The sequence below is a fragment of the Harmonia axyridis genome, chromosome 3, assembly GCF_914767665.1.
Source record: "Harmonia axyridis chromosome 3, icHarAxyr1.1, whole genome shotgun sequence".
Lineage (NCBI taxonomy): Eukaryota > Metazoa > Arthropoda > Insecta > Coleoptera > Coccinellidae > Harmonia > Harmonia axyridis.
The window spans coordinates 30,358,038-30,375,301 of NC_059503.1; the positions used below are offsets into that span (position 1 = coordinate 30,358,038).

Here is a 17,264-nt window from a genome sequence, read left to right on the forward strand (position 1 = left end):
ACTCTCAGCCGTTATTAATTAATCAAGGTCGAAACAGTTTTATAATTTGTTTTCATTATCAAGAAGTAAAAGCATAAAAATTAAAAAACTTGTTTTGATCTTTAAGGACATATAAATTACAAAGGAAATGAAACAATAACTAATTTTATATCCAATATTTAATCATCATAACATACTGGAGTCTTAAATTAAAATTTGAGCCTATGTGGGTATTGAGAAGATTTCAAACCGAACATAGCAGATAGATAAGCTAAAAGTATTTTCTTATCGGCGTGTTTCCTAATTGCTTCATGAATCTGTTTATCAACAACCTTCTGATCCTCTTTACGTTGCTCACTAGCTTTGTATCCCTGGAAAAAGAAAAGTTGAGTAAGAATTCTTTCAAGTACCATAGAAAAACACTAATGGAATGCGTTTAATCAAGTCTTATGATCAAATGATAAGGTTAGCTCTCTACTTCCAAAAAGCTTAAATGAAAATCCCTCAGATCTCATAATCCTTTGCTCATCAGGCCACAAACGGAACAACCACGACACAAAATAAATCTGTGCTCGACTCAAATCGAATGATTGTTCTGTCAAATCCCTAGCGATTATTTTGTCATCATCGGGATAAGTTTGAAATCGAATTTCATGATTATACACACATTGCTGCGCTGGGTTATAACCTAGTTTAAAATATTAGCTGTGCAAAGTAGAATAATTGCAATTCAAATAAAAATATCATGAATATCCACCCTTGCGTAAAATAAGTATTGCAATGAAAGAGATACAGTGAAATTTCTTTTAAATTTTACATAATTATCATGTGGTGTCAATAATTCAAAGTAAATTCACACACATTCTGAGAAAACGCCGAACGACAAAAAACTGACATATAGATTTCCTCAGAATCAGACGAACACAAATTGCATTCTACTTGGTGAAAAAAATAACTTTAATTAGAATAGAAGTAATAAAATATCCTCCAATTATTTTGATTCCAACTATTCTTATGTAATCCCAAATAGGTGTAAAGATAAGGAAAATTACTTTACAATTCATCTTATGTAATGTATGTTATGTTGGTCCATTGATGAACCTGAGTTGTATTGCTAATATTTTTTTCATTTTTCTTTAGCTGCTGATTGAAGGGATGTGATTGATAAATTGACTTGCATCAACCTAGTTCTTTGTTAAAGTTTTTGATTAGAATATCAAGAAAGGCATGAACTAAATTAAAGATATTTCACTATACTCCATTTCACATAGATTCAATATGAAAATCAAGTATTGTGATCATAACCCTGCGAGCTAAAACACTCTCCAAAGTTCAGTCAACTTGCCGATCTAACTTTCCTAGAGGTTTCATCGAAATCCTGGAGGAAAGCTATCCTGTAAAACTAGAAATTCCAAACTTCAAACTAAAGAGACCTCCACAGAAAGCTATGAAAGTTGACTCGGCCGTACTATTAAATTCAAATAAGTCCAAGTCAGCTCAAAGCATAAAAAGACTCAAATAAATTAGGTAAGTTACCTCTTTCTTGGTTTGGAAGATGTCGCCTTCCTCTTTCTTGGCTCTCTTTTCCCTTATCCTCTTGAAGTAATCATCATTAATGTGTTCTGGTATCTTAACATCACTCAAATCAATTTTAGTCTGAGTACCAATAACATACCTCTGGCTTATGCGCCTCAAGGGGCATCCATTGATGCCAAAAGGTCCTAAAAAAGACTAATGTATTCAACATCAAAAAGAAAATACAAGGTAAACTAAATATAGTTATGAATTATCTCGAAATAAAAACCGGACTGTCAATCTCCAGTAGTAACACACTTAGTCTTTCGTAAGCATGGGTTGCAAATAAGAGATGTTTTAATTTAGCACATTAAAACAAAACAAAATTATACACATTTTGCTCTTCATTTATGTGCATTACAATCAATTCAATTCGAAAAGTTCCTAAATTAAATATATAAATGCTCACCTGTAACCAACAAGAGACCAGAATAAAGTTGTTTCAACAAAACAACACGTTTACCCTTATGGGAACCTGCTAGCAGGATGAGTACTGTTCCAGGAGTAAGAGTTGTTCTAAGACGTCTTACATGCTGTTTAAAGCATTTCTTGGCAGGCCTTGGTCGGATCCTTGAAAAATTGTAATTGACAGAGATGATCGATTAAATAATGATTAACACTTACTTATCCTGTGTGGGATAGTAATTTTTCCTCTTGGTAACAAGGACAAAACGTTTACCTCCATTCTTCTCACCTCCTACTGATTTTTCAACAACAATAGGCTTTACTGCTTTTTTTGTGGCTTCCACCTTCTTGCCAATAAACTTGTACAAAGCTTTTTTGTGGAACATTTTGGTTTTGGAAAACCTGAGAACTCCATTACCCAAGTCATAGTTTCTTGGTTTACCATGCTGCACAACCCGTTTGGGTTCCTTACCAACAGCAGTGGGTGCCATCTGCGAAATTGAATTACATTCGTTAAATAGATATTCATGTTAAGAGATTTGAATTATATTTGAATTTGACTAAATCAGTAACCAGTTGAACTTCACAACGTTTCAGAGGTGTCCTAAGGTAATAATAACATCATAAAAATAAGTATAAATTCTCGAAGGTATGAAAAATTAACCTTTTTATCGTAGATAATATTGATGAATTACATTTAAAATATTATATACATTTAAAAAAGAATCAAAGTCTACTCAATTTACATACATGTAAGTAATCAAAACAACGAGGATTAAAGAAATATATAAGGACCAAAATTACTAACCTCTGCTGAACTTAAATTCGAAAGAACTTTAAACAAGATACTCACAAAATGGAAGAACGTAAATGTCACCAAACATCTATGTCTCACTTCTAAAGTCACATGTCACTAATAGTCGTTTTCTAGTATTGGCCTTACTCAAATATTTATTCTCCTTCCGTGATTCAAGGGTAGGTAGCGCTATTTGTAATCAAATAAACTTGTAAATCAGTAAAAAAATGTAAAATATCAGCTACTTCTCAGAAAATTATTTCTAGCATTTAGAACATTACTATTAGTTGATATTCTATTTCTTGGGCGCAACTTTTATTATGAGCTTTATATACCAAACAGTGTGTTCCTTTCAATAAAATGTTCTTTGCAAGCTCTAGTAATATTTCTTCAAAATTTCCAGGTAAAGCCATCTAGCCTGAAATTTTCTGTTTGGTTTTAGTATGTGTAGAATCCAATATATGAATAAAAACAGCTCCACCCCTTCCAGAGTTTCTATTGCTATTTTCATTAAATTTGATAAAATAAGCACTAAATTATGATAAAATGTTTGCTTTGTATTATTCCGGTTTCTATACAAAATGGAATCATTTGGTGAAACAAACTATAAATATAAATAAATAATATAAATCGAAACTCATTTGATTTATTACGTTTAAAATGGCTAAAAATCCTGGTTTGTGCACTGATTAAAATTTGTTTCGAACTGTGTCGTCCATCTGTAGTTTTGGCTAAGATGCATAGAATACCTGGTGTGTTTACTGATTCGATTTTGTTTCAGACTTTTTGAGAGACCCACCTGTTGCTTTGGTGGTCTGCTTCACCAGAGTGCTGTAAGGTGGCGCTCTTTAAAATTTTTCGAATTACCGCATCTGCCTGGTGCCGTTTAAAATGGAAATACTGATTTTAGACACTGCAAACATTCACAATAAATTACAATTCAGTTCATATCGAATTTTTACTCAAATGAATGGAATATAATGACAGACCATAGAATATAAAATATTATTGTTCTATACTCAAAGTTCACGACAAGAGCGTAGAAATAGGGGGATACTGGGGGTAATTACACGGTGCTCCTAAATTGGAGATACAAATGAAAATGACAGATTTCCGGATCATTTTAAGAAAAAAAGTCCTATAACATGAGTCCCCAAACATTTTGTTGTGAGATACATGTGTTGAAGTTCAAGTTATTTTCTCGTATAACCTTCTCTTCACAAGATATTTAATATGAATTGGCCATAGATATTCCAGTTTAAAGTTTTCACTATGTGATATGCTAATTTTGAATGCAAATCTACAGGGTGATATATTTTCTGGAAGGATGCCTGCTTCCTTCCTCCAAAACTATATTTTGGTGAATGGCTATTAGTTTAGAAAAATGTAGAAAAAAAACTCTGGTCCAGTACTACACTTTTTGGTTTGTTATAGTTTTGTCGTATCTGCTATCGATTTCGAGAAAAATCTCTAGTAATCCTCAGGAAAATCCAAATTATTATAAAGATCCAGCTAGTAAGCTCTAATGAATGCATTAATTATAAGTTTTGGTATTTATTCACCTAATCTGTAGCGAAGATTAATAAATATTTGATAAACTGTACGACACACTAGAAACAACCTGTACCTATATTGAAAGCAAAGCCTTTGTGGGCTCATATTCATGAAACTTTTTTTTCTCATAATTATCCAAGTAATTTCTCATTTTCCTTCGTAACTCTTATTTGAGAACAAGGTAAGAACAACCGAATTAGTAACAACAAAAATTATTTCGAGTAATTTGGTTCATACTTCATTATCAAACTTCTTTTTCTAAGATATGAATAAAAGTTGTCGTAAAATTTTTTTTTTCGATTATCCCACCCCAAGAAAAAAAAGATCTACGCCCTTGGTTCACAAGAGTCGAGAATTGAGAGTAATGTCAAATGTAAACGATGTATGCGCCATCTGAAAAGCCCGCGATCCCTCGAAATCAAGTTGGTATAAATCCGAAAAATCTCCCGTTTTGTCTGAAAGTTTTACAGGTATAAGTAGACACACCAGGTATACTATGCATCTTAGTTTTGGCTCACCTTACTAGAATTCTTTAAGGTGACCCTCGAATTCCCGCTATCTGTCTGCCGAAATTGAAAATTAAATTGATTTGAGAAACTGCAAACCAAAGGTTACAATTCAGTACATCATCATCAATCATTGGATTATAATAAAGGCAGTCAATATACTTTGCTGCCGCTTCCAAAATCTTTTTATTTTTCCTGTGGTGATAAATTAGAACGAAATTTGAAAGAAATCGCAATTGTTGGTTGCCATGGAAATGTATATATCCATAATAATTATAGTTTGACAACTTAGGAAATATCCGACAATTTTTTGGAAAAATATCAGTTATATTTATATTTTGGACAAGTGAGCTTAGAAGTTTTTATTCCTCCAGAAATAAGGGATGTAACAATATTGTAACTAAATTTGGAATGTTTTATTATTCCCATTGAGAATAATCATTTTGCTGCCTGTGCCTAGTCAGGAAAAGTAACACTGCTGATAGATATGTCTGCAAAATTAATATTTGCTGTCAATCAGAGAAAAAAAAAATTTGTGTTGAAAAATATGTTTTATTTTACTAACTTTGCGCCACTACAATTTGTCGCCCAGGCAAAATGTCTGGTATGCAGGATGCTCTGCAATGGCTTATGGTAATGTCATTACATTTAATATACGTTTTTTCACAATTCGAGTTATGAAAACCTTCAATAGTTGCATAAAAAACTGCATTGAATAAATCATAGGATAGTTCAGTAACTTTTATTTTCTGAAAATAACAGCATCATTCTTGAATCCTTTGTTAAAGGGTTGAAGTGCTTGAAAAGATTCAGTATTTTTCTGAGCTGCTATCAGCTTTTTGTTTCTTGACATTGAGATAATTACAAGCTCTAAGACCATATATTTCAAAAGAATACAGATATTTCCAAATTACAAGTACTAGAGGCAATTTCAAGTAAACACATTTTTCTGTATTTTGTTTATAACGCTCAATGAAAATCCAAGAATTTCTAATTATTTTCACATTTTCCTAAAATATATGTTTATTCATGAAACACTTATGGATTGATGAATTTTCATATGCCTATTCAAGTGACTCTTTTGGCTGAAAGTTTTAGAGCATTGCTCACAATTATATGGTTTTTCCCCTTTATGAGAAATAAAATGCTGCTTCAAATGGTCACTTCTCAAGAACTTCTTATCACAGATAGTGCAAATATAATCTTTCTTGCCAAAGTGTTTCTTAACATGTATTTTCAAGTGGGAATTTGTGAAAAACTTTTTTTTGCACATTTCACATTGATAGGATCTCACATTACGATGAAATTTCATATGTACATTAAGACTACCTGAAATAATTGAAAATTAAAACAGAAATTAAAAGGTATATTTGATATCAATTAATTTACAGGTGACGTCAAAAAGAATAGATAATATTATGTATTCAAGAGAATTGTCCACCTTACCTTTTTGAATGAACTGCTTTCCACAGAAAGTACAGGAAAATGGTTTTTCTTTAGTGTGTATTCTTAAATGATATGACAATGTTATTGACTGAGAGAATGATTTACCACAAACAAAGCACATAAATGGCCTTTCACCTGAGTGAATTCTCAAATGTTGAATAAGTGCAGCTTTCTGAGTAAATTTTTTAGAACATTCACTGCAACTGAAAGGTTGTTCTCCTAAAAATGTAAAAAGAATTCTATAACAGTGAATAATTTCAAAAAATAACAATGAAACAACCTGTATGGATTCTATTATGAACTGTTAAATGTTCATTTCTTCTGAATTTTTTGTGACAGTAACTACAACTGAAAACTTTTTCCTTGTTTGAAATTTCATATTTTTGTATCACTAAATTCTCATCATCTATTTTAGTTTGAAGAATATCACAATTCTTCTGTGAAATGATCTCCGCGTCTTTTAATTGCTCTTCTGTTTTTATTAAGGTAATTCTCAAATTGTGGAGACTCTGAAGAGATTCAATACATCGTATACATAGATTACAAGGATAATGATCCACTGATGATATCTGAAAACCTACGTTCAAAAAATGAGTTTGGATAATTCCATAAAATCACCTCAGGAAAAATGTAAGACTTGATTAGTTGATAGTATGAAACAGATGAATCATCCAAATTTGAATTTATAGAAGTAGATGTTCCTTCTTGCAAACATATCCTACATAAAATCTTGTTATTCGAAAGCATTTTCAATCATAAGTCTATGATAACGTATGAAGAGAAGAAAAAATTTGGTGAACAGTGTCGACGAAAATATCACAGATTACTAGTTAGTCTGTGAAAATATTTTGTAAGCGTTTGTGTTTTTTGAAGATTTGGTACACAAAACAAACCATAGACCTAATATCCATGGATATTAGGTCTATGAAACAAACTAACCTTATTATCTATGGCTCTGATTCTTGTTATATTTAGTATTCTGTGCTTGTTACTGAGCTTGTTTTTTTTTTTTTTTTATTTCCTTTACATGTGCTAGGCTTAACCATCCACACAACGAACATTTCATTTTCGATAAGACTCTTTTCAAATTTTATAACCCATTACCAGACAAATACAACATCCATGAACTAGCCGGGATTCGAACCCGGTACCCTCGGCACCATACTGAGCTTGTTAATTGTGCCATATAACCATAGAAGATAGATGCTTGTGTCATAGTCGTCTCTTGAGGGTGGGCCGGCGTGAGTTCATTTTGCAGTGTTGGCAATCGGCGGATTTTAATCCGATTTGCGGATTTTTGGACCCGGCGGGTTTTTTTCGGAAATTAAAATATTTCAGATTATTTCGATTCACTGATTGCGGCAACAGATATCGGTCCGGTTTGAAAGATATGGATTTATTCAAATATGGTTGTCATAAGTTACTCACTGAGTCACTAGGCTCTGAGGCTTTCACGGGCTTATGCAATCTATTGAGAATGCTTAATGTGATATTGATTCGCTATGAATCAAGAAATGTTGTCAATCTGGGTTTTATTATGTGCATTAACATTTCCATTTCAACTCTTCAAGAGTGCAATCCTACAAATATTTTGTTTTTATTGTAATAAACTGTTGGAACTATTTTTCTATAATTTTTTTTTCCTGCATCAGAAAAAAGTCTGTTCGGGACGAGAATTCCAATATTTCATTATCTTTTCGAAAATTGCGCCTTTGCTATTGATTTTCTAGATGCAAAATCCTGTTACTCACAAGCCACCTACATGTATTGCAGGAACCTATAGGCAAACCATTTCTATAAATATTAACGCTAGATGGCAGCTCAGCGAATAATTGATAACTAGGCTATCTAACGAATCAAAAAAATCAGGTTCTTCAAGGAAATCGTACTAATTTGAATGACAATTTATTTGTTTGGATTCAGAACACTTACAGGAGAAATAAAATAGCAGCGTGACGTCAAATGGATAGAGCGTATTGATCTATTTTTATATATGTATAGTTGGTGTTGAAAATATATTAAAACCAACTGAACCAATTCAACCAGTTGACTCGGAAAGTTTTTTCAACTACAAGTCTCAATTATTATCGCAGTTTATTGTTATAACCTGCAGGGAGACCTGTATTTCAGATTTGGACTATCCTTAAAATCTAAAAGCTCGTTTTCACGGTGATAGTAACTATTGCAGCAACAGTCACCATCTGTTCTACTCTGTTATCTGTGGTCACCATCACAGATAACAGAGTAGAACCATGTAAACGACACGATATAGTTGCTATCGTGATAGTGCGAGAGTGCTGTCGCACAAATGAGCCTTATCTCAAATCGCATGCGTAATTATCAAAATTAGATATCATCTTACAACATTAATCTATTATATATTCTAAGGAGATCATTCAATACAAGAACGCTTATTTGTGCGTTGAAAAAACTCTTGAATACTTCTTGAATTAATTATTCCCGATTCAAGGTTAGGCTGCGCCCTCTACAACATTCGTTTTCATGTGTAGGGAAGATCATTGTAAACAGAAGTTATTTGCAATATTTTTTTAAGAAAAATAGAATGAACCATGAAAATAGTTTTTTCTCAGTTAAACTCAATATTTTCGTTACTTAGAAGCAACTCCAAATATTAGGAATTCAATAGAAGGTGAGTTCATTGTAATTTATGAATAATCATCCATTACCCAAAAAACTGACTTTTTAGGAGAAGCGGTCTTGAATGCCACTGATATTATTGTATGGAAATATGGGAAAAGTAGACGCTGCTTAGAATTATTCGGTTTATGTTTACAAACTTCAGCCCTTTCTGCAGATTCTCATGAAATTAGAGCAAACATAATAATTGATAAAATATTATATCAGCTTTTAGCTCTTAGTTAGTTTAGAAGAAAGGTGTAAACATATCTCACCTCTTCTATTACATTGCACCAAGTTCTATATTTTTTATTTATTGTCTGAATCAGGACTTGCAATTAGATAAATCCCTCATGATTTCGACATTTAGACCAGAGTAATCAATAATCACAATGTTCAAAACGAAATCTAGAACTCTGGAACCCAACTCAGTGAACACTAATATGAAGATTTAACCGTTAATGGTTAGTGATTACAGAAATTGCCGTTTCCACCGCTTATGATGAACTAAATTCCTAATATTTCATTACAGTTAAATGATACAACAATTATTATTAGTGTTCTCTGATAAACACAAATGAGATAATCTGTGATATAATTTAATTATTATTCTATGATTCATTCGAAGTGGTTTTGTTTATTATTTTTCATTTCTGACTACAAAGTTTTCATTATTGTTGGAAATGAGTGGTTTTTGTGTTCTAGATTAAATTAATGACTCTATGAATTGAATAATATAAAACATGTCTTTTCCACGAGATAATAAACCTATTCATAACAAGCAGCATATATTAGAAGTTGATGATGGAGGTTCCTTTGGACAAACAAGATCTCTTAATATTGTCGTAAAAAAAGACTGTGATGGTAGTTTGGTAGGTAGAGGTCTATAAAAAATGAGTATAATTTGTGAAACATCAAGCTGGTGAAAGGCTTGTTAGCCTAATAAATATTATTTTATTTTAGCTAATAAAACTGAGAGATGAAAATACTTTACTATTCAATTATACAACTGTAATACATAAAAACAATTTCCCTGTCATGAAAAAAGAACAATCCTTAGATATAGACTTCGATGAATTCGAACAACATCTGTTGGAAATGCTTTTGTTGAACCTTAGTAAAGAAATGTATATATTGAGAAATTTTTAATTGAATTCTTGATGAACAAAATTTTATTCTTCAGGTTGATGAAATGTGAGGTGAATTCTGATGGAACTAAATGCCGTGTAATATTTTATGAGAAGTCAAAAATTAAAAACTTGATCCTTTTATCTGTAGAAATGGCTATTACCAGCCAAAAAGATTTATTCTCAGAAATGGAAACAAACATAAAACAATTACAGGTGAAAATTTTTTGGTATAATTAACTTTTACTAATTTGTTACTTTTAGGACACTAATAGGAGTCTATCCAAACAAATCATCAATTTGTCTGATAAACTGACATTAAAAGATAAACAGATAACAGAAAATATTAATTATATCAATGAATTGGAACATAAATTTAGACAGGTTATTATATTGGTTCAGCAGAAATTAAACTTATCATTTTAAGTTAAGCTCAGCAAGTTACTCAATGTACTCTTCTTGTTTTAGGATATGCAAACAGTTAATAAAGTTTTCTTTTATTGCTTGAGACAGTGTGAGTCCCTACTCACTGAAAAAGTAATGGAAGTTTCTAGTAAAATGGTAAAAGTAATTTCCGACATAAAAATAATAAGAAATGAAAATCATTTGAAGTCTGAATCTAATTCAAGGTGAATCTTAGTTTCTCTCTTTGTTAGGTAAACAAGTAGGACATAGTGAAGAAACCCAAATAAATCAACTTATTCTCTTAAAGAGAATTAAGACAAATAGATTATGATAATATCAAATCAGAATAATCTTCTATGGTTGAAGAAACAACATCCTCATCAAAGGAATCTTTACTTACATTTAACACAATTTCGGCAACAATGTTGTCATCATGGGAAGCGAAAAGTTACTCAAATCAAATAATTCTTGCTTATGAATGTATACATACCTATTATGACCTTACCTTCTATCTTCTGATGATGACACCATCGTTTTTCAAAATGAAACTAAAGATAAGAGTTAAGTTATTTTAATAATGCATATTGAAGTGGACTTTAGGAATATTTCAGAATAATATTTAATTTTAACTCAATTTATTTCTGTTGGAATATTTACAATGCTTTTTTTTATTCCTTTCAGATTATTAGAGAGAATTAAAAAAATGGGAATAGATAATCTAGAGAATATTTCGGTGATAGATAAATTAAAATTAAATTGTGCCAGTTTAGAAAAATTAAATAAAGACCTTGAAAGAGATATTTTTCACCTCACTACAATCAATAAAGACAATGATAAAAAGATTTTTGACCTTGAGAAAAAAATAGTAAGGAAGGAATAAAATATCAATTTTCAATAAAATTGGAGCAAATATATTGTAGGTTGAATACAGTAATGATTTGGAGAACTCGGCCATTGCAATAGTCAAGAAAACAGAGGAATATAATGAACTCAAAGAAGATATGGAACAAGCAAACCAAGTCATAAGAAATTATAATAAGCACTATGATTCCAAAGCACAAGAAGTAATTAAAATTAAACATTAAGAAAATTCAATTGAAATTTATTTAATTTTCTGTGTAACTTTGGCTGAACTTTCATTTTTCAGGTAGAAGAATTGATGGAGGTAATAAAATCAAAAGATGAGTTGATAAAAGAGCAGATATTTCAGAATAATCAACTATTCAAAGAATTCCACGAATATAAAATGAAGTTTAACAATGAAGAAACTGAAAAAGTGATGGTGGAACTCACAATGGCACAAGAAAAATTAAAAACTATTGAAAAGGAAAAAAGGGAGATGGTGAAATGTTAGTAGAGAAAATAGTAATTTTTAAACAATAATTTTTGCTTTTTGCAGTAAATGGTCTTCTTACAAAGAAAATATCTGCAACCACATTCTTCCAGGATCCAAAGAATTGAAGACATATTGGCATCCAATATGGATTGTTATAGAAAATGTTTATTTTTGTATTTTGTTTTTACAGAATATATATTACTTTCAAATTATTCTAGGACTATTAGAGGCTAGGTTTTATTTCTATTTTCAACTCGATATTCTTAAAGCAATTAGTTCCTTCAAATTCTAAAAACAAAACAATTATGATTCAAAATTTTCCTACTTCAATAACCTAACAAGTGAAATATTATAAATTCATTCTCATTACTTCATTTTCTTCAACTTCAACAAATGATTCCTGAGAGCAACCTGTTTATCCTTGAAACTCTTCTTTACTTTTGCTTTGACCTTATGCCTCATCATCTGAAAGTTCTTTGTCTTCCTTTTCTCCCTGTTAGTCTTAGAGCAATGTATATTCATTCTACCATCTTTGTAACCAAAGGATTCTCTACCCTCCTGACCCTTTCTAACACTCTCAACTCGAGAAGCTTTATCGTGTTTCCTTTTTTTATAAATATTCTCGATATCACCTAGTTTAACCAACTCAGACCGTTCCTTAAGGTCTTGCTCAGCCAGTCTTTTCAATCCTTTAGTTGAAGAGAATACTTGCTTTTTAACATTAGCCATGTCAATTCTTTTGAAATCTTCATCAGTTAGAATACGTTCAAGAGTAGCCTTCTTTGCCAATTCTACTTTATCAACTTTCCTTTGTATCCTACGTTGTGCATTCAATTTCTTACGTTCTACTTTTGTCAGCGACTTTTCTTCATTTTCTGTGCCACTATCATCTTCATCTTCATAATCCTCTGAATCTTCTTCTTCATAACCCTCTTCATTCTCTTCTTCATCTTCGCTATTTGAGTTTATTTCTTCTACCATTTCTTCATCTGAAGAATGTTGAATATCCACCCATTCGTCATCATCAGAACCAGAGTCTGAATTGATTTCTATTTCTTCTTTGTGATTGGTTAATAAAACATCTGCGCCTTTAACATAATCTGGTGCTTCTGTTCCACCATATTTCATTTCAGTGAGTTCTTCTGTGGCTTCTGTAGGTCTACCTCTATCTTTTCTACGTAACAACTGCGGCCTTATATTACGGAATAAGTGAACAAGTGCTCTAGAAGCCATCATTACTGCTCTTTCTCTATAATTCCTATATTCTGCTAAATCTTGTAGTAAATCCTCACTCATTGCAAGTGGACAACGACAACAAATCTCTTTGACAGCATTCAAACCAATTGCCATAACATCTGAAGAATTCCTCTCTGTAATGAAATTGTTTGCCAAAGTTTTAAGAACAGGTTCAATTATATCTGGAGGTATTAACTCATGACTTGCTTGTGCTGCAAACTGCAAAATCCTGGTGACTTCTCTTTGATGTGGCTGCATAAATCTCTGAATATATCCATAAAAATTGAATAAAAATAATTGATGCAAACCAATGAGACGTGATATAACATCCAAGGTTATCAATTTCACTTCAAACCTCTTCGTTGTAGTTTCCAACTGATGGAACAACTTTTCAGCCATACCTTGTGGGTCATGGATTAAGTGTAATGCTGAGAAATTAAAAGATTCACTCTTGGATTTCTTTTTATATGCTTTTGCTGCCATTTTTTTCACTTTGGCTAAATTCTTATCCCTCTTTCTTGATTTTTTATTGACCTTATTTGCCATCATTACTTCTTTAGGGTCAATATCTTCATCTGAATCTGAATTGTCTGATTTATCATCTTCATCTTTTCCTAGGAAAAATTTCAAAGAAGCAACCATTACTTTGGTTATCTTAGAGAAACACCCTGTAGCAATTACATTAACAGTTTTGGTATCATTCCAAACATTTTTTTTGTATAACTCTATCATTATATCTACTGACATCTTTGCAGCCCTAGTATTGGAATCCTTCAACATTGTAAACATGAAGTTTTGCAATGAAGTATTCAACTTGGCATTTTTATGTTTAGCATTTAAATTCTTAATATCTGTAATTATATGAGTTTGAAGATAATCACGCAAATTCTTATCGTCACATCTCAATAACTTGAAAAATAATTCCAACAAGTCATTAGGCAGCAGTAATTGCTTATTTCTCAATAAAACTAAAGCACGGCACAACTGCATCCTCATATCTTTGTATAAAACAGTATCATATTTTTCCAAAATATCTATCAATTGTTTTGGAAAATGTTCTAATTCTTTTGGATAACATTGAACTACTTGAGCTACGAACATTACCATATCCTCCAATTTCTTATTTGGTTGTTCAGGTGTTCCACAAAAAACCTCCAGCATTCCTTGAAAACTGTTGTATTGAGTGTGGAAATCATCTTTATAGGATTCTGGATCTTTCTTCAATAAATACTGCAATTGCGGTAGATTATTTTCTAACTGATTATTATGTCTAACCATTGTTCTGGATAAAATTTTCAATTAATCTCTAACACACATATTCACTTTGTAGAAAAACATACGAGACATTAACTTTTAGGTTATTATCAGAGAATATTTAAATTAATATTTTGATTTTCTTCTTTTTTGATTTCAGTGTTCATTTGGAAATATCAGAAATGATGAATTGCACTTTTTCCATCATAATCAATGAAAAGTGAAAAAATTTACTTACTGAACCAAACAATAGCAAGTATATTTTACAATTTAATTTTATCTTTACTTATATCTCATCTTAAGACACTAGTCTCATTTATTTTCTTAAACTATTAATATAGCTCTATGCCTAAACTAACCTCGCCTAATTTGTTAGTAACTGTCATTTTGACAATGCCACAGAAGCACTACTGATTCAAACGATATTAATAAGGTTATTGAAAGTAAATTACTTTTAATCGCTTTCAAAGCATATTATTCAATTAAAATGCAATGTTTATGGTTCTATAACTCAAAACCTACCTGAATTATTTGATACTTCATCATAAATAATTGTGAAAAGGTTCCAAAATGGTAAAAATAAGGAGCCTTACAAGAACTTCTAGAATTGTAGCATTATGTAGCGCTGCGAATTTTATAAATAGCGCTGATAGAGTTATAATGCCTATAGCGATAGTCCCTATGACTGATATTTTTCAGTGGTCTATGCATGCTCAGGGGTGGATCTTATCAGCATTTGCTGGGGGATATCTAACGAGTCAATTATTAGGTGAACTATTCAATTGAGTGCTTTATTCACTCTCATGCGTTATTTTTTTTCAGGTAGTTTTTGGGTGAATAGACTTGGAGCTAAGAATATTCTTATATGTAGTGTCCTTCTCTGGAGTATAGCAACATTTGTTACTCCATTTTTAGCAAGTAGTATAACATCACTTGTTATATGTCGGAAAATTTTAGGATTTGCCGAGGGATTAGGTGAGCTATGAGTTTTTTAAAGCGAACATATTACTTCGATTCAGATATTGATCTTTCCATGAATTTAGATACAAATAATACTGTAATTTCAGGTTTGCCAACCATATTTCATCTATTTGCTCACAGTATACCAGTTGAAGAACGTTCGAGAGCATTCAGTTATCTTTTAGCTTCTGGCTCTGTTGGTCAAACTGTGGCCTCAATAATATGTCCTCATTTGAGTTGGGAAGCCTGTTTTTATTGGTTTGGATCCCTTGGATTCTTGTGGGTGCTCCTCTGGTTCATGTTATATCCTGAAGGTGCCTTTCTTGGAGAAGATACCATTCCTTTGCACATGCCCAAAGTGGTTTCTAGGAGTACACGTTGGACTGATTTTATTCTTAGCCGGCCCTTATGGGCAATCTATGTAGCGCATTTTGCAATGAACTGGTCATCTTACATTATAATGCAGTGGCTTCCGACTTATCTCACTCGTTATTTGGGTGGTGATGCTCACAGTTTGAGTTTGACTGCTGTTCCTTACATTGTCAACTCTATAGTTGGCATCATATGTGGTCATTTAGCAGACGGGCTGCTTCAGAATAAAGGTTGGTCAATTTTGAATGTAAGACGTCTGATGACTTGTATAGGTCTCATTGGACCAGCACTTTTCCTGGCAATATTCTGTGTAGTGGATCACTTAGCTCTAGCACTATTCTTTGTCAGCATATCTATGGGGCTTTCAGCCTCAAATAGTGCTGGACACTTGAGCAACCATGTGGATATTGCTCCTAACCATGCTGGAACTACCTTTGCCATTAGCAATACTATTGCAACCATTCCAGGTGTGTTATGTGGTCCTGTTACAGCATCTTTAGTGACTGCTTCTGGGGGAAAGTGGATGAGTGTATTTTTGGGAGCCACATTAATTAATATAGTTGGCGCTTTTATTTATTTCACAAATAGTATGGCAACTCAGGTTTTGTAATCTTTCCTTGAGTTTTTCTCATGACAGTTTAGCCAATATTATCTATTGGATATTCATTAGTAAAATCACTGCATATTATAATTTTGAACTTCTTACACATTTTGTTTTGCTCACCTAACTTTTGTGAAGTACAGAAAAAACTGTTATTACTAAAAATTTAGGCAGTTAAAATTATTTCAAATTATAGAAGAGACAAATAAAATTTTATATAAAAGCCTGAGAGAAGTGATCAAGTTCATGGATTTAACTTTATTCTTTGATATTTTAGACATGTTTTAAGAGTTATTTATTGAAACAGGTTAAAAACTCTCGAGGTAAAGAAGTATGCTGAAAAAACAAAATGTGTTTATGAACAAAAAATATAAGTGGAAAGTTGGAGTTTCTTGAAGAGGAATTTATTGCCATAATATCTATCGAAATTGTTCCATTTGAGTTAAATATTCGTTAATATTGTATGAAATTAAAGCTGGTTTAGAAGAAACAAAAAAATGTCTACATTACAATAAGTGAACAATTGAATTGAATTATAAACTACAGTACAATAATTTGTTGAAATAATGGATATTTTCATTGTAAAACTGAAATTATATTTTTAATTTAAACTCATTTTAGCCACCCCAGTTATTTGAAATATCAATCCATGTGATACTTAACTGAAACAGAGGTGTTTGATACAAACTGTAAATATGATTTTAAAGTAAAACAAAGATGTAAATAATAAATGAAAATAATTGAATTAAAGATAAACAATTGAATATGTTTTACAAATCTTTTGGAAAAAATCGAGTATGTATGTACCGAGTTTTTCACCATAATTTGACCCCCCCTTTAACTTTGTTACTAAAAGAGGTACAAAAAAATGTTTTCTACAAAAGTTTCACGAAATCGACTAGCGTTTTTCAAAATGATTTCACAAAACGAAATATATACAGAGTGCGCAACATTTTGATTGCAACTTCATTTTTTCAAATGGAACACCTTGTATATTTTTCTATATTTGACTAGCTCTTTTTACCCTGATTGGCAAAAATATATAGTAACAAAAACTTCTTACTTCTTCTCTATA

General features: G+C 31.6%; 5 protein-coding genes across 6 annotated transcripts; 2 read left to right on the forward strand and 3 right to left on the reverse strand.

The window, feature by feature from the left end:
* Window positions 1–140: 140 nt before the first annotated feature.
* Window positions 141–2,906, reverse strand: LOC123675123 (60S ribosomal protein L6). Its single transcript, XM_045610378.1, has 5 exons — window positions 2,768–2,906; window positions 2,179–2,450; window positions 1,964–2,124; window positions 1,516–1,700; window positions 141–350 (listed from the first exon to the last, which is right to left on the reverse strand). Exons 2-5 carry the CDS (start codon window positions 2,448–2,450, stop codon window positions 189–191), a joined length of 780 nt encoding a protein of 259 aa, XP_045466334.1. The 5' UTR covers window positions 2,768–2,906; the 3' UTR covers window positions 141–188.
* A 2,635-nt stretch (window positions 2,907–5,541) lies between these two features.
* On the reverse strand, window positions 5,542–7,241 carry LOC123675122 (gastrula zinc finger protein XlCGF8.2DB-like). 2 transcript variants are annotated; one of them, XM_045610375.1, is made up of 5 exons: window positions 7,105–7,241; window positions 6,880–7,074; window positions 6,542–6,830; window positions 6,262–6,480; window positions 5,542–6,144 (listed from the first exon to the last, which is right to left on the reverse strand). In XM_045610375.1, exons 2-5 carry the CDS (start codon window positions 7,006–7,008, stop codon window positions 5,843–5,845), a joined length of 939 nt encoding a protein of 312 aa, XP_045466331.1. In that variant the 5' UTR covers window positions 7,009–7,074; window positions 7,105–7,241; the 3' UTR covers window positions 5,542–5,842. The 2 variants fall into 2 exon arrangements, with proteins under 2 accessions (XP_045466331.1, XP_045466332.1); XM_045610376.1 differs by lacking the exon at window positions 7,105–7,241 and having other exon boundaries at window positions 6,880–7,096.
* Window positions 7,242–9,492: 2,251 nt separating this feature from the next.
* On the forward strand, window positions 9,493–11,978 carry LOC123675120 (chromosome partition protein Smc-like). Its single transcript, XM_045610373.1, has 9 exons — window positions 9,493–9,770; window positions 9,862–10,025; window positions 10,082–10,241; window positions 10,290–10,409; window positions 10,494–10,654; window positions 11,112–11,295; window positions 11,351–11,494; window positions 11,578–11,779; window positions 11,830–11,978. Exons 1-9 carry the CDS (start codon window positions 9,642–9,644, stop codon window positions 11,889–11,891), a joined length of 1,326 nt encoding a protein of 441 aa, XP_045466329.1. The 5' UTR covers window positions 9,493–9,641; the 3' UTR covers window positions 11,892–11,978.
* LOC123675119 (protein SDA1 homolog) lies at window positions 11,916–14,359 on the reverse strand. Its single transcript, XM_045610372.1, has one exon. The coding sequence runs from the start codon at window positions 14,278–14,280 to the stop codon at window positions 12,133–12,135; it is 2,148 nt and encodes a 715-aa protein (XP_045466328.1). The 5' UTR covers window positions 14,281–14,359; the 3' UTR covers window positions 11,916–12,132.
* Window positions 14,360–14,633: 274 nt separating this feature from the next.
* On the forward strand, window positions 14,634–16,950 carry LOC123675121 (probable anion transporter 4, chloroplastic). Its single transcript, XM_045610374.1, has 3 exons — window positions 14,634–15,025; window positions 15,079–15,231; window positions 15,324–16,950. The coding sequence occupies exons 1-3, from the start codon at window positions 14,827–14,829 to the stop codon at window positions 16,196–16,198; spliced, it is 1,227 nt and encodes a 408-aa protein (XP_045466330.1). The 5' UTR covers window positions 14,634–14,826; the 3' UTR covers window positions 16,199–16,950.
* The last annotated feature ends 314 nt before the right edge of the window (window positions 16,951–17,264 follow it).